The 13,214-nt window shown below is 47.7% G+C and overlaps 1 protein-coding gene across 3 annotated transcripts in view; it reads right to left on the bottom strand.

Moving 5' to 3' along the window:
• MCC (MCC regulator of WNT signaling pathway) overlaps positions 1-13,214 on the bottom strand; it is a 433,071-nt gene that overhangs the window by 260,068 nt on the left and 159,789 nt on the right. The window contains exon 1 of one of the 3 annotated variants that reach the window (XM_045087131.1): positions 10,791-11,448. The exons of the other annotated variants lie outside the window; for them this stretch is intronic. Coding sequence (XP_044943066.1) covers positions 10,791-10,847 — 57 coding nt within the window. The 5' untranslated portion in view covers positions 10,848-11,448. Of the gene's footprint in view, positions 1-10,790; positions 11,449-13,214 lie in introns of those variants that run through there. 3 annotated transcript variants of the gene reach the window in all.

The following is a 13,214-nucleotide window of genomic DNA, read 5'->3' as shown; positions in this document are numbered from 1 at the left end:
TTTGAGAGAGAGACAGTGAGAGAGAGCATGAACGAGGAGAAGGTCAGAGAGAGAAGCAGACTCCCCATGGAGCTGGGTGTCCGATGCGGGACTCGATCCTGGGACTCCAGGATCATGACCTGAGCCGAAGGCAGTCGTCCAACCAACTGAGCCACCCAGGCGTCCCTAAAAAACATTTTTATCTATTTATTTAGATGGAGTGTGTGCACATTGTAGGGGTGGGGAACTAGAGGGAAAGGGACAGAATCTTAAGCATGCTCCATGCTCAGCATGGAGCCTGACACAAGTTCAATCTCAGGACCCAGACAGATATCAGGATCTGAGCAGAAATCCAGAGTCAGATGCTTAACGGACTGAGCCATCCAGTGGAACCCCAAGACGCAAAATCTAAAACAAATCCTGCGATACAGAAACAGAGGAGTTTGAGGCAGAAGAGGAAAAATTATCCCCAGAGTTAAAAAGAAAAAAAAAATGTGTCTTACACTTACCACTCTGCCCCTACCCAGCCTTATTCAGACCTCAGTTTCCTCATCAGCTTTGCAAATGGCTTGGATAAGAGAATCCTCATCTTAAAGAATGGCTTAATGGTACCTCCGAATATGGAAACATCTCCTTTGTCCAGTTCCATGCTCACCAGAAAACTTTCTGGTTATAACCCAACTACCAAATAACTTTTTTATTTAATTTTATTTATTTGACAGAGATCACAGGTAGGCAGAGAGGCAAGCAGAGAGAGGAAGGGAAGCAGGCTCCCTGCTGAGCAGAGAGCTGACTCGGGGGCTCCATCCCAGGACCCTGGGATCATGACCTGAGTGAAAGGAAGAGGCTTTAACCCACTGAGCTACCCAGGCGCCCCCAAATAACTTTTCAATAGAGAAACAAATGTTAGCATTCCAGGCTCCTTAGAGCTACATTTGTCATAAATCCATAAACTGATACTAAGTTTCATAACAATAAAGTCAATGATTCTAATAATTGAAGGAAACTGCTCCAAGTGACCGAGGAAAGTAGAGCCCAAGTTTCCTAATTCAGAACCCACCTATATTCTACAACATCAGCGTCCCTCAACACTGAACCATCCCTCAAAGGAAGGCAGTTTTCAAATCATTCTTGGCCAATGTCTGTGTCACTCAGTTCTTTAAATGACTTTTCTTTTTTGTTTTTTGTTTTTTGTTTAAGATTTTATTATTTGAAAGAGAATGCATATGTCCACACACTCATGCATGAGCGGGGAAAGGAGGAGAGGAAGAGAGAATTCAAACCAGGCTCCACTCCCAGCTTGGAGCCCGACTTAAGGCTCAATCTCACAACCCTGAGATCATGACCAGAGCTGAAATCAAGAATCGGAATCTTGACTGAGCCACCCAGGTGCCCCCAAATTTAATTACTTTATTTAAAATTTATTATACAGGGGTGCCTGGGTGACTCAGGCAGTTAGGCATCTGCCTTGGGCTCAGGTCATGATCTCAGGGTTCTGGGATTGAGCCCCACATTAGGCTCCCTGCTCAGCACGGAGTCTGGTTCTCCCTATCCCTCAGCCCCTCCCCGCTGGCTCATGCTGTCTTTTGCTTTCTACCTCGAATAAATATTTTTTAAAAATTATATGTATCTGTATATATACTTACATATAATGGATATTTATGTATGTGTATAATGTATATATTATGTACCTTATATAATGTATATATGTGTGTGTATATCTATGTAAAAAATTCAGTTCAGGAATATCAAAACACTCCAAAGAAATCCAGATTCCTTTCCATAGCCTAGGAGCTACAGTTGATCTAACCAGAACTATTTCTCTCCTTCTACTCTCCCCTGGCTCACTTCACTCCCAGCCACATCACCTCCTTGCTTAAACACACCATGCGTATCTGACCTCTGCCTGAGGTGATCATCTCCCATTTTTACATGGCTCCATCCCTCATTTCAACTCCGGTCTCAATCCAGATTCCCATAGACAGGTCTGCCCTGATCACTCTAATAGCATCTTCCCTCCTCTCCCTGTGTTTTCTCTTTTCAGCACATAGCATCACTTGGACATACATCATGTGTATGGCCTGCCTCCCTCTAGAACACAGGCTCATTAGAACAAGGACAATACTGGGGCACCTGGGTGGCGGTGGGTTAAAGCCTCTGCCTTCCACTCAGATCCTGGGACAGAGCCCCATGGGCTCTCTGCTCAGCAGGGAGCCTGCTTCCCTCCCCCACTCTCTGCCTGCTTCTCTGCCTATTTGTGATCTGTCAATTAAATAAAATCTTAAAAAAAAAAAAAAAAGAACAAGGACGGTATGTTTTCTGTATCCCCACACTTAAGAACATCGCCTAGTGTGTAGAAGGCACACAGTATTTGTTGAATGAATAAACAAATGGGAAATAGAGTCTACGTTATGGAAATAATGACCAAACTCGAGCACCTGGGTGGCTCAGTCAGTTAAGCCGCTGCCTCCAGGGCTCAGGTCATGATCCCAGAGTTTTGAGATCGAGTCCTACATCGGGCTCCTTGATCGGTGGGGAGCCTGCTTTTCTTTCTGCCTGCCTCTCTGCCTGCTTGTGCTGTCTCTCTCTCAAATAAATAAATAAATAAAATCTTTTAAAAATAATAATAATAATAACCAAACTAAATCTCATCAAACATGCCCTTCAACCAAAATAATGGAAGCAGCCAATCCAATCCATCCGCCACGCTGTAATGTCAAGCGCGATTCAGTGCAAACAAATAACCATTTGTCGACGCCCTACCATGTCCTATATGGATGAGGTGCTGGTGACACGGATGGGTTTTTCCTCTGTCCCTGCCTGCAAAGAGCTCACAGTCTCCCATGGAGGCTATGGGTAATTATCGTACGTGTTCTGAACACAGGTGAGGAAAGGAACAACCAACGTGGGAGGCCAGGAGGGGCCCAGACAAAGCAAGAAGTCGTTGCAAGTGTGCCACGTGTTCTGTGGACAAGTCCACACAGCCCATTGGAAACAGGGACAAGCAATTACTCCCACTCTCAGCATGCACCCAACCAGAGGACTCCCCAGCTTTTCTAATTGCCAGGCAATCTCCTTCCATGCTGGCATTCTTCCCTTGACGACCACACCAATATTTTTTTTTTTTTTTCCAAATCCAGCTGGAATCCTTAACCGACACACATGCGCACACACTGAGGTTCCGTGAAACTTTCTGTTTTCAGGTAATCAAATGCTACAGCCTTTGGCTTTAGATGTGTTTCCATAATGAGGATCATGATAGACAATAGGTCTCAAAATATCCCACCAGCCAAAACATCAGGTAGCTTTTAGCACACAATTGTTGCAGCCCAACAGGTTTTTATTGCTTGTTTACAAAGTTAACAAACCCTATCCTGGAGCTTCTTACATGACTAGTAGAATCAACAGCTGCTCATTCAGGATTCTGGCTTTTCCCAGACTTGATTTGATTTAATTTCTTTGCTGAGTTTAAGAAATATCTTAAAAGATTTGTCTTCATAAAGTGCTTTACAACTTCACTCCTCAGGGTAATGCAAACCTCTCAAAGGTGTCCTCTTTCCCCTATGAACTAATTTTGGCTATTTCTGTTCAGCAAGAAGAAGAGGACATTTGCTAGAAAGAGAACAACTCGGGGCACCTGGGTGGCTCAGTGGGTTAAAGCCTCTGCCTTTGGCTCAGGTCATGATCCCAGTGTCCTGGGATCAAGCCCCACATCCCGCTCTCTGCTCAGCGGGGAACCTGCTTCCCTCCCCCCGCCCCCTCTGGCTGCCTCTCTGCCTACTTGTGAACTCTGCCTGTCAAATAAATAAATAAAACTTTTTTTAAAAAAGAAAGAAAGAGAACTCTGTGGTCCCAGGAATATTTACTCTATAAATTGAACTTCTGTTTATCTCTCATCCAGGTTATTCTCTCCTTGTTTCTTTCAAGATTGAAAAATACCAATGTCAGGAATTTGTGTGTAGTGAGGGGGCAGGGTGGGAAAATAATTGCATCTAATTTATTTCTGCCCTGACATCCCCTGGCTGATGTAAAAATGCACGTCCTAACTATTATCAGCGTTCTTTTTTTTTTTTTTTTCTTGTCCGATGTCTGATTCTGCAATCCCGCCACTACACACCTCTTTCCCAGAACCGCGAGATTATTTAAAGTATCTTGGTTTTCTGAAATTTGATTCCTTGGATCAAAACCTAAATCTGAAGTCTTTGTTCATCAACACCTTAATTTTGCCGTAAATGCAGCTTTTATCTTCCAGTTCCCATATCATTTTGGAGGAAACGTTCCCCGTGGCTTGCGTTGGGTACATTAGCTTCAAGCACCCTTGAGTTTACTTCCTGAGTCTTGTCATCACATTCCCTATCCTAGATGGGTGCCCCCACTCCCTCAAAGCTCTGGTACCTCAAAACCTGGTAGCCACAGTCCTGTAAGTACTTCCTTAATATGGCAAAGTCTCAGAATTCGTTTTACAATTTCCCCGTTAGACAAAGCACATCCCCAGAATCCAGGGTCTCTCTCTGCTTTCCTGTCTGTGGCCTGCCTGGTCTGTGACTAACCTCTTCCTTCCATAATATATTTCTTCTTTTCCCTGTTACTTTGACTATCACCTGGTTCCAGCCACACTTGATCTCCTTCCCCTGGGCAGCTGGGGCAGATACACGGCCCCACTGCCACGTTCAGCTCGTGTTTCCTCAGGATCTGACCACCAGCAGCTGCCTCGCCACGCAGCCCCCGCCACCGACTTCACCGGGCTCCCTGGCCTTCTTCACCAACCTCAGCCCTCTGCAGCCCCACAGGGATTTAGCTCACTGCCTTAGGAGCCCAACGGCCCCACCTGCAGGGACTGGAGGGTGCGGATTCTTGTAACAAAGGAAGTCTTATTCTCATTCTGACACCTCAGATGTGGCAGCGTTAATCCTTCCAATGCCAATGTGGAGCACAAGGGCAGTAGGTCAGAGGCTGTGGGGCAACCTCTCTCCCCAGGGGTAATCAAGAACAAAAGAGAGGGCTCTCTTAGATGAGGATCTCCCTATTCCTAATGGACACATCTGCTTTTAGGGCTCTGGAAAACCCATGCCTAGAATTCGTCAGCCACTCGAAGGTGATGCAGGGACCACATTCCTTTAATCACTATCCATTTCATTTTTATCAAAAACATTTATCTGGGCATTGCATAGATTCCAATCCAAATCAAGTTAAATAACAGGCCTCTTATACAGAATACTCCCTCCTAGAAGCATGTGACCAAAAGCTCAGAAGAGTAAGAGAAACTATCGAAAGGAAGCCATGTTAGGTTGGTGGGCCTGGGAGAAAGACTGCGTGGGCTCAAATCCTCACTCCACCCCTAACAGTCTGTAGAACCTCGGTGAGTGTTTTCACCTCATTATGCCTCAATCTCCACACCTGTATTATGGGCATAACAAAATGTCTCTCATACGGTTTTTGATAAGGAAGCAGACGGATACCTGGGAAAACCACTGAATTAACCGCTAAGAGATAAAAACAAAACAAAACTATTGCCAGGCCCCGAGCATCAAGAGACCAGGGTTTTAGACAAGTCTCTGTCATTTTGTGGCCTCTGGAGTAGATTAAAAATGGTTGTAAATTCTTTGTTATATCCCCCTTGGAGAGGTGGGGATCTATTTCTTCACCACTTTCGATCTGGGCTAAGCACAGAGCTGTTTCTGACCAACAGATGCATACAAATAACTGCCAGCTGCCCCCTCCACCCAGCCCCGGCATGCGGCGGCCATGTTGAGAGGAAACCCAAGAAGGCACAGAGACAGGCCCCTGCAGAAGAGAAAAGAGGTGATCTCCCAGTCCATGGGCCAGCACCACTATGCCAGCCATGTGTGAAGCCGTCAGAAGGGGAATCTTCTCATGCCAGTCATAGACACAAGTTATCTCCTCTGAGCTCTGCCCCAAACTCCAAAATCCTGCACAACTAAGATTTCTTCAAGCCTCTAAATTTAGGGGTACTTTTATTACAGCCACAGACCACCCCCCTCCCTTAAAGTCTTCAGACAAAGCACTTAAAGCAGTTCCTCAAATCCTAGGTGTGTGAAAAGGGAAAGAAAGGGAGAGAAGAGGCAAGGTGTTCATGCATTTAAATATTTGTAGAACACCTACCATGTGCCAGACCCTGACAGGTCCTCACACTGCCCTTCTGGTGCTGATGGTCTATAGCAGGACACACAGGAGACAACTCATTAGAATGGAGTGGATTCTATAAAAACAAAGGAGTATAAGGAAGTATAAAGGGGTGTGGGAATACTAGGTGATCTCACAGGCCCTTCCGACTCTGGTATTTTGTAACTTGATGAAGCCTAAATACATCTGTGAAATTTCACATCTGTGAAATCCCTCACAGGATGGTCTGTGTAGAGAACCCCTGTAGAATTATCTGTAAAGATATGGGGTTTCCGTAGCTACCCAACTAGATCCTGATGAAAGTACTCCGAATTGCCTCTATACCCATGTTCCTAAGTGGAATCATCTCGTGAAAGCAGCTTTGAATAAAGTGATGAGGAAAGAGGAAGGAAAGTAGGATTTCCCGGGGCAACTAAGGTTTCAGAGTGAACAGTGACAGGAGAATTTTACTTGTTCATTGTGTAATGTTTAAAAGGCAGAAAATATAAGTTGATTGCTTCAATTTTTTAAAAAATATTTTATTTATTCATTTGACAGATCACAAGTAGGCAAAGAGGCAGGCAGAGAAACAGGAAGGGAAGCAAGCTCCCTGCTGAGCAAAGAGGGTTGGGGGGCTATGCAGGGTTTGATCCCAGGACCCTGAGATCATGACCTGAGCCAAAGGCAGAGGCTTAAACCCACTGAGCCACCCAGGCACCCCAAAAAGAACTCTTAAAAGATAAATTTTTATTTTGCTGCATTAACAGGCAGCTGTCTACCTGACAAGCAGATCCAGTAGACAGGTCTTCTGGAAAGATTAGTGAATTCAAGTCATACCTTGGTAATGCTGTGCCTTAAGAGATCTTTCTCCCAAAATCTGAATGATTCTAAGAACTAAGAGACATGACAAGGTTCAACTACATACCGGTCCCACAAGTTTTACCAAGACAAACAAAATAAAGTGCTAACCAAAAACCCACGGCAAAGAGGAAGAGGAATTAAGAGCCTTCCCTCAACAAGGTTTGGGAGAATTTAATATAGTGCTGCTAAAAGTGTACTTAGTTCTCTGCTGAGCAGAGAGCCTGATGTGGGTGGGGCTCGATCCCAGAACCCTGAGATCATGACCTGAGCCGAAGGCAGAGGCTTAACCCACTGAGCCACCCAGGTGCCCCTGTACTTGATTTTTTAATTAAAAGATTTTATTTGAGAGAGAGCACGAGCTCCGGTGGGGGTGTGGGGGAGAGGAAGAAGCAGACTCTCCACGGAGCAGGGAGCTCCATGCGGGACTAGATCCAGAGACTCTGGGATCATGACCTGAGCCAAAGGCAGACAATTAACCAACCGAGCCACCCAGGTGCCCTGTACTTGATTTTCTAAAGACTTTTTGATTTGGCTGATGTTGGAGTCCTTCCTTAACCTCACATTAGAAAAAGAAAAACATCCTTTGATTCTCTGAAAGGGACAGCTAATAGCCAAGAAAAGAGACTAGCCAATTCATGTTTCTCAGATTTTCCTTTTACATTACTGTGGTTACTGCTAAGGATTAGTTTGCTCTGGTTAAAGTGTTCAGACTTGATAGAAGCCATTTGTGGTCATGGATCAACAAAAAGGTTTTGAATGCCCACAGGTAGAGGCAATTTTACCATCTCCTATAATCATCTTGCAGGATCTTAAACAGCTATTGTTTCCAAGTAAAGACACAAAAGGGACACATTCATGAATTTCCTGTTTTTCTTTCTTAAAGTTCTCACACATGCAAAACACCTCCCGCCCAACACTCAGCTCTAGCTCTAGAGGTCCTACCCAGGCATCCCTCACATCTAAATCCTATCTCTCGCTCTCGCTCTCCTTCTCTCTCTCATTCGAGCATTCCAGAGCACTGCACAAGCAGAGGTGAGCCCCTCAGCAGCTGACCAAGGCTGGCGGCCCTCACCCGCCAGACCAGCAGATTATAACCAGCAACGGGTTCAAGCCACACCTCTTCGTTGAGGCCCTTTGGAGTCAGTACCAACATTACTGCCGAACAGTCAAGGATTCCCATGGCTGGAGGGCCCCTCCAGAAAGGGTCAGCTCACAAGTCCACACCAAGGAGAGAGGCCTCTTGTTTCAGAACCCCAGGATTACACTGGGCTCTTTCTAGGTTTTTCCTGCCCCTGAACCGCCTGGGGAACAACAGGCTGAATCTGACCCCACGGTGACCTCCAGACAGTGTGGAATATACTGGGCAATAAGAGATAATGGTACTAAAGGGGCCCCTGAGGGGTTTTATTAGCTCTGCTTCCAGGTGAGGAGGAGGAACCAACCATCAAAAGAGAATGTCAACTTTGCCTCCCTCAAGACGTTAAAGCAGAACCAGCGTTTAAGAGAAAAATCACTGTGACCAGGAACTCTCCAGTCCACCAAAGACCTGTTGTGAAGAATACAGATGAACTGTATTCAGAACTGTGGGTATTACAGAACAGCTCAATCCTACAACTGCTGCCCATGATAAACAGACTTGAGATTTAGGGTCCGCAAGTATAAACCACACACACCCCCTTGTCTTACAGATTCTCTTACACATATCCTAATTGAAAATATGTCCAAAACCTAAAAATAAACTGCCCTACAGTCTATGGCAACTACCCGACCTGCAGGGAATCGGGACTGCGGAGGGTCACGGTGGACTAAATCATCAAACCTAGAAGGGAGGCCAGAAAGAAGGTAAGAAGCGATGAGCAGACACTGAGAACAAGACAATTTGGTAAAGGATAGGACTGTCCAGAAACTTTTTCAGGGACAAAACGATGTCCTCTAACGTTCAAATAGTGTGGCTCCAACCAACACAGGGGCCACAGAGCACCCTCCACTCTTTCCTTCAGCCCCAGTTTTTCTAAGGAGTCCACAGGGAGTGGATACGACCAGGCAAAGCACCTTCCACCTGAGTTTCATGGACACTTTGGGTTCATCTAATGCACTCACTGTGCCAATTCCGTGCGAGTCAGGTCAGACCTCCTCTCTCCCTCCTCAGTCTTCTACCACCTTCCTCCCCAAGCTGGGATTCACTTTTAAAACAAAGGCAACTGAAACAACATACTTTAGGTGGTGGGGAGTTGCAGCTGCCACAGAGAAGAAGGTTGAGGGACCAGGGGAAGGCACTAGTGCGTGCTTGATTTCTAAGGGACCTTACAAGGGAAGTCACAGGCTTCTCCTTACATAGGGTGAGCTATAGGAGCAAGGTCTTAGGTCCCATTTTAGGTGTAGAACCTCTCCCTGCTTGTAAAATTGGCAATACATAAGTAAATAAATCACTTAGGTCTTCCTGCCTCTTCCTCTAACCTCCTGTGTTCAAATTCCAACCACCCCTCTTAGCATCTCCCGGCCTTCTACATCACAGGGAAAGCCCCCAGGATTAGGAAATGCCTCTGCTTCATTTCACCAACATCCCACAACGCTACTCCAAACCCAGAGCCGGGACAGTGCAGCAGCAAGACACAGGGCACCAAGCAGGGCGCACAGCATTCCCTGCTGGATATCGGCCACAGACCTACTCAGGTTTCCCCCTTTCTACGCCCCCCCTCTTCCCCATCCCCAGCCCTCTCCTCTCAGCCAGGGCACCAGCCTTTCATTTTCCCTTCACAGTCAGTAATCTGACATCACCTCTATCTGCCTTCCGGCTGTTTTTATGCTCTGCTCCTTTTCTTCCCCTTTCCTGTCTTCAGCCATACTCAAGAAGCACAGACTATTTATTCTACTTTTGCCCCATAAATAGCTCAGGGATGGTGCCAGGAGGAAAACCCACAGCCACTAAACCTCCTGCTATAGACACGAGTCACACGGACTCCCTCCTCTCCTTCCAGCACCCAGTTTTGTAGGTTTTCCAAGGCACTTCTCAGGTATTCAAAGCCGCGGGTGGCAGTAGTGGGGGGGGGGGGTGTGCCCGAGGCATCCCTAAAGTCATCAAAAAAGGTGGCTTTGAGCATCTTACCGCTCACATATTTGCATACCGTTTGATGTAGCTGTAATTTCAAAGCAAGTCTCCCAACATTCAAGTGGGTAGGTTACAGTGAGAGCCAGGAATTGCAAAAGCGCTCGCCTCAAAGACTCAGGAGTCCAGTCCCGGGCAGGAAATAAAGTTCTAAGCGGCTTTGATGTGCTTCTTCCTCCCCCACCTCCCTCCCCAGCGCGGGTCGTTCCTCTCCGCCGACGCGAGACCACCGTGCCCGAACTGAACCAAACGCATCGCACGTGGGAGCCAAGTGGCAGACTTCAAAATCCGCTGCGCTCCCCCAGCCCCACCAAATTAGTTCGCCCCGGCGGCGGCTCGCCTTCGGATCCCCGACTGCAACCAAAAGGAATGTCGAACATAAACTGGGGGGGGGGGGGTAAGGGACCGGGGACCCAGATGCGCGGAGAGCGGAACGCCTTGGCGCCGCGGTGAGAGCTCGTTTCTTTCTGAAACCTCTCGGCTCAGACTGAATTATCAAGCCAGTTCAGGTCATTTCCTGAGTAGCACTACAAGTTAAAACAAGATCCAAAAAAAAAAAAAAATCTATTAATCTTTAATTGCGCTGCCTCCAGCCTAGGAGCACGAGGGGGATGGGGTGGAGGGCTGGGGGAGACTGGGAGGCACGGGCCGCAGGGAGGGGGCGGTTGTCGAAAGGCAAATGCCTAAGAAGCCGGAGCTCCCGACCTCTGCTGTTCCTTACCTCACTTAGCTCGGCCGAGGAGTCGTTTCCATATTTCATGGCAACTCCAGAATTCATGACTGCACTTTTCAGAGCCGAGCTCCTCCTCCTCCGGGTCTCGGAGCTTCTGACTTGGGCTTACCGGGCTCGAGATCCGCCGCTTGGTCCCTTCTGGCACATTTTCGTCTAGACAGCCATTTTCACCCAAGACAGTGGGGGAAATCCCCAAGGAAGGATGCGTGCTCTCCTGGAAGGCGCGGAGCCGGCTCGCGTTTCACGGACGAGCCATTGCCGCAGGAGGCTCGGTGGCGTGGCGCGCTCGCAGCTGCTGCAGCGGCCGAGCCGGCGCGGGGACCCGCCCGCGCGCGCCCACCGCCCGGTCCCGGGGCACTGCCACCCTCGGCGCTGCCTCGCCGCTCCTACGGGGTCTCGCCGCCCCTCATTACCCGGCTGCGGGGCACCTCCCAGCAGGAACCGGCACCCCCAGAAGGCTTCGGCGAGCTCCCGAAGAAACCAGGGCGGCGGAGCGAGGGGCGTCCGCGCCTCGGGCTCCGGGGAGGGAGAGAGCTGGAGAGAGCTGGAGAGAGCCGGCGCGGGGTTGCACTTCACGCCGAAGTTTCCCTTTTGAATCGTCTGGAGTTGTAAGTGGTTTCTGATTGAACACAGCTGTCTAGCTGCGCGGTGCGCCGAGGAGGCGGGGCCAGGAAGAGAAAGGGCGGGGGGCGGGGGGCGGGGTGGGAGGGAGGGAGGAGGCCGAGCGGAGGGGACCGTGCGGGGGAGAGCAGGCATCCTTCCAGCTCTCTGCGATAGTAATTACAGGACCAAGTCCAGGAGGAAGAGAAGAAACAGGAAAAGCCACCTGAGTAATTGTGCAGGAAAAAAAAAAAAAAAATTTTTTTTTAATTCCTCCTAGAAGCCACTTTCCATGATTTAATAAGGTCAAGACTCATCTGAACACTGTACATCAGGCAGCGCTGTGCACTTCCCATGCTACATTAAGATTTTACAAGAGTGTGGAGCGGTCATTTTCCCTGAACCGTCTAAAGTCAACACCGAGGGTGTAAATTCACGGTCAAACTCCCTCTCTGTCGCTGGGGCAGATTATGTTTTCTGCACGTCGGTAAGAAAGACGAAGATGCCCCATCCCTTGAAAGAGATATAAAATAGGCTTCAATTTCCCATCCTCCCCAACCCCAGACCATTCTTTTAAGTATTACATTTCCCAACCTCCTCAACTCCCATACGTTCCTTAAAAATCACACTGCTCACCTGAGCAGAGCTGGGTTTGTGTTTCTGGGGTTTGGAATATGAATCAGAAAAGATTTAACCAACTGTTACATCCAGTGGACTCCTGGAATCAGAGCTCCTGTCAGCTTCGAGTTTCCTTGCGGTAAAAGCATCCCTGTCTAGGGAAGTGGGAGGGGAGGGGTTTTCTCTCCATAAAGCTTCAAGTCCCACTGTACTTGAAATACACTGAAAAAGGTTCTGATCTTTAAAACGGGTCTGCTGCATTGCTTAGGAGGCCTCATCAGTCTCTTTCTACACGTTGGGAACAAAATGCCTCCATCCCCAGTGACAGACTTGGCATTTCCTAGAGCCTTCTATGAAAAAGCCATTGTATTGTTAATTTTCAAGGTCTTTTTTTTTTTTTTTAAGTCAAATAGGATATTTGTTTTGCTCTTTAAGAAGGAGCAAAGAGCTTGACCATTTGCATTTATCTTCTAGCCCAGCTGTCTTCCTAGTGAGTTCATTCATTGCCTGATGGAGGCACTACTGGGATAAAGAGTTTGCTGCTTTGGGGGAGCCCTGGGTCCAAAGTTCTGGGTCACTGCCAAACTAGAGCATGTTGGGAGAAACTCTGCTGTGTGGGGAGAGGTTAAGAAGCCACATTTCTTTTTCTTTTCTTTCTTTCCTTTTTTTTTTTTTTTTTTTATAAGATTTTATTTATTTATTTGACAGAAAGAGATCACAAGTAGGCAGAGAAGCAAGCAGAGAAAGAGGAGGAAGCAGGTTCCCTGCTAAGCAGAGAGCCCGACGAAGGGCTCGATCCCAGGACCCTGGGATCATGACCCGAGCTGAAGGCAGAGGCTTTAACCCACTGAGCCACCCAGGCACCCCACATTAATTTTTCTTATTTACTCATTAAAACCTACGGAGAACTGGGGCACCTGGGTGACTCAGTTGGTGAAGCTCCACCCCATGCTGGGTGTAGAGATTACTTAAAAATAAAATCTTTAGGGGAGCCTGCGTGGTTCAGTCAGCTGAGTGTCTGACTCTTGATTTCGGCCCAGATTGTGGTCTTGGGGTTGTGAGATGGAGCCCCAAGTCAGGCTCCACACTCAACAGGGAATCTGCTGAAGATTCTCTCTCTCCCTCTGCTGCCTTCCCCCCGCCCCTCCCCCACCGACCCCGTCTAGCCCCTATGTGGTACACTCTCTCTCTCAA

Source organism: Mustela putorius, unplaced genomic scaffold (assembly GCF_011764305.1).
Source record: "Mustela putorius furo isolate JIRA1106 unplaced genomic scaffold, ASM1176430v1.1 tig00001059_pilon_pilon_pilon, whole genome shotgun sequence".
Taxonomy (NCBI): domain Eukaryota; kingdom Metazoa; phylum Chordata; class Mammalia; order Carnivora; family Mustelidae; genus Mustela; species Mustela putorius.
The sequence above is the reverse complement of the archived record's forward strand: the minus strand, read 5'-3'. Positions and strand labels throughout refer to the sequence as shown.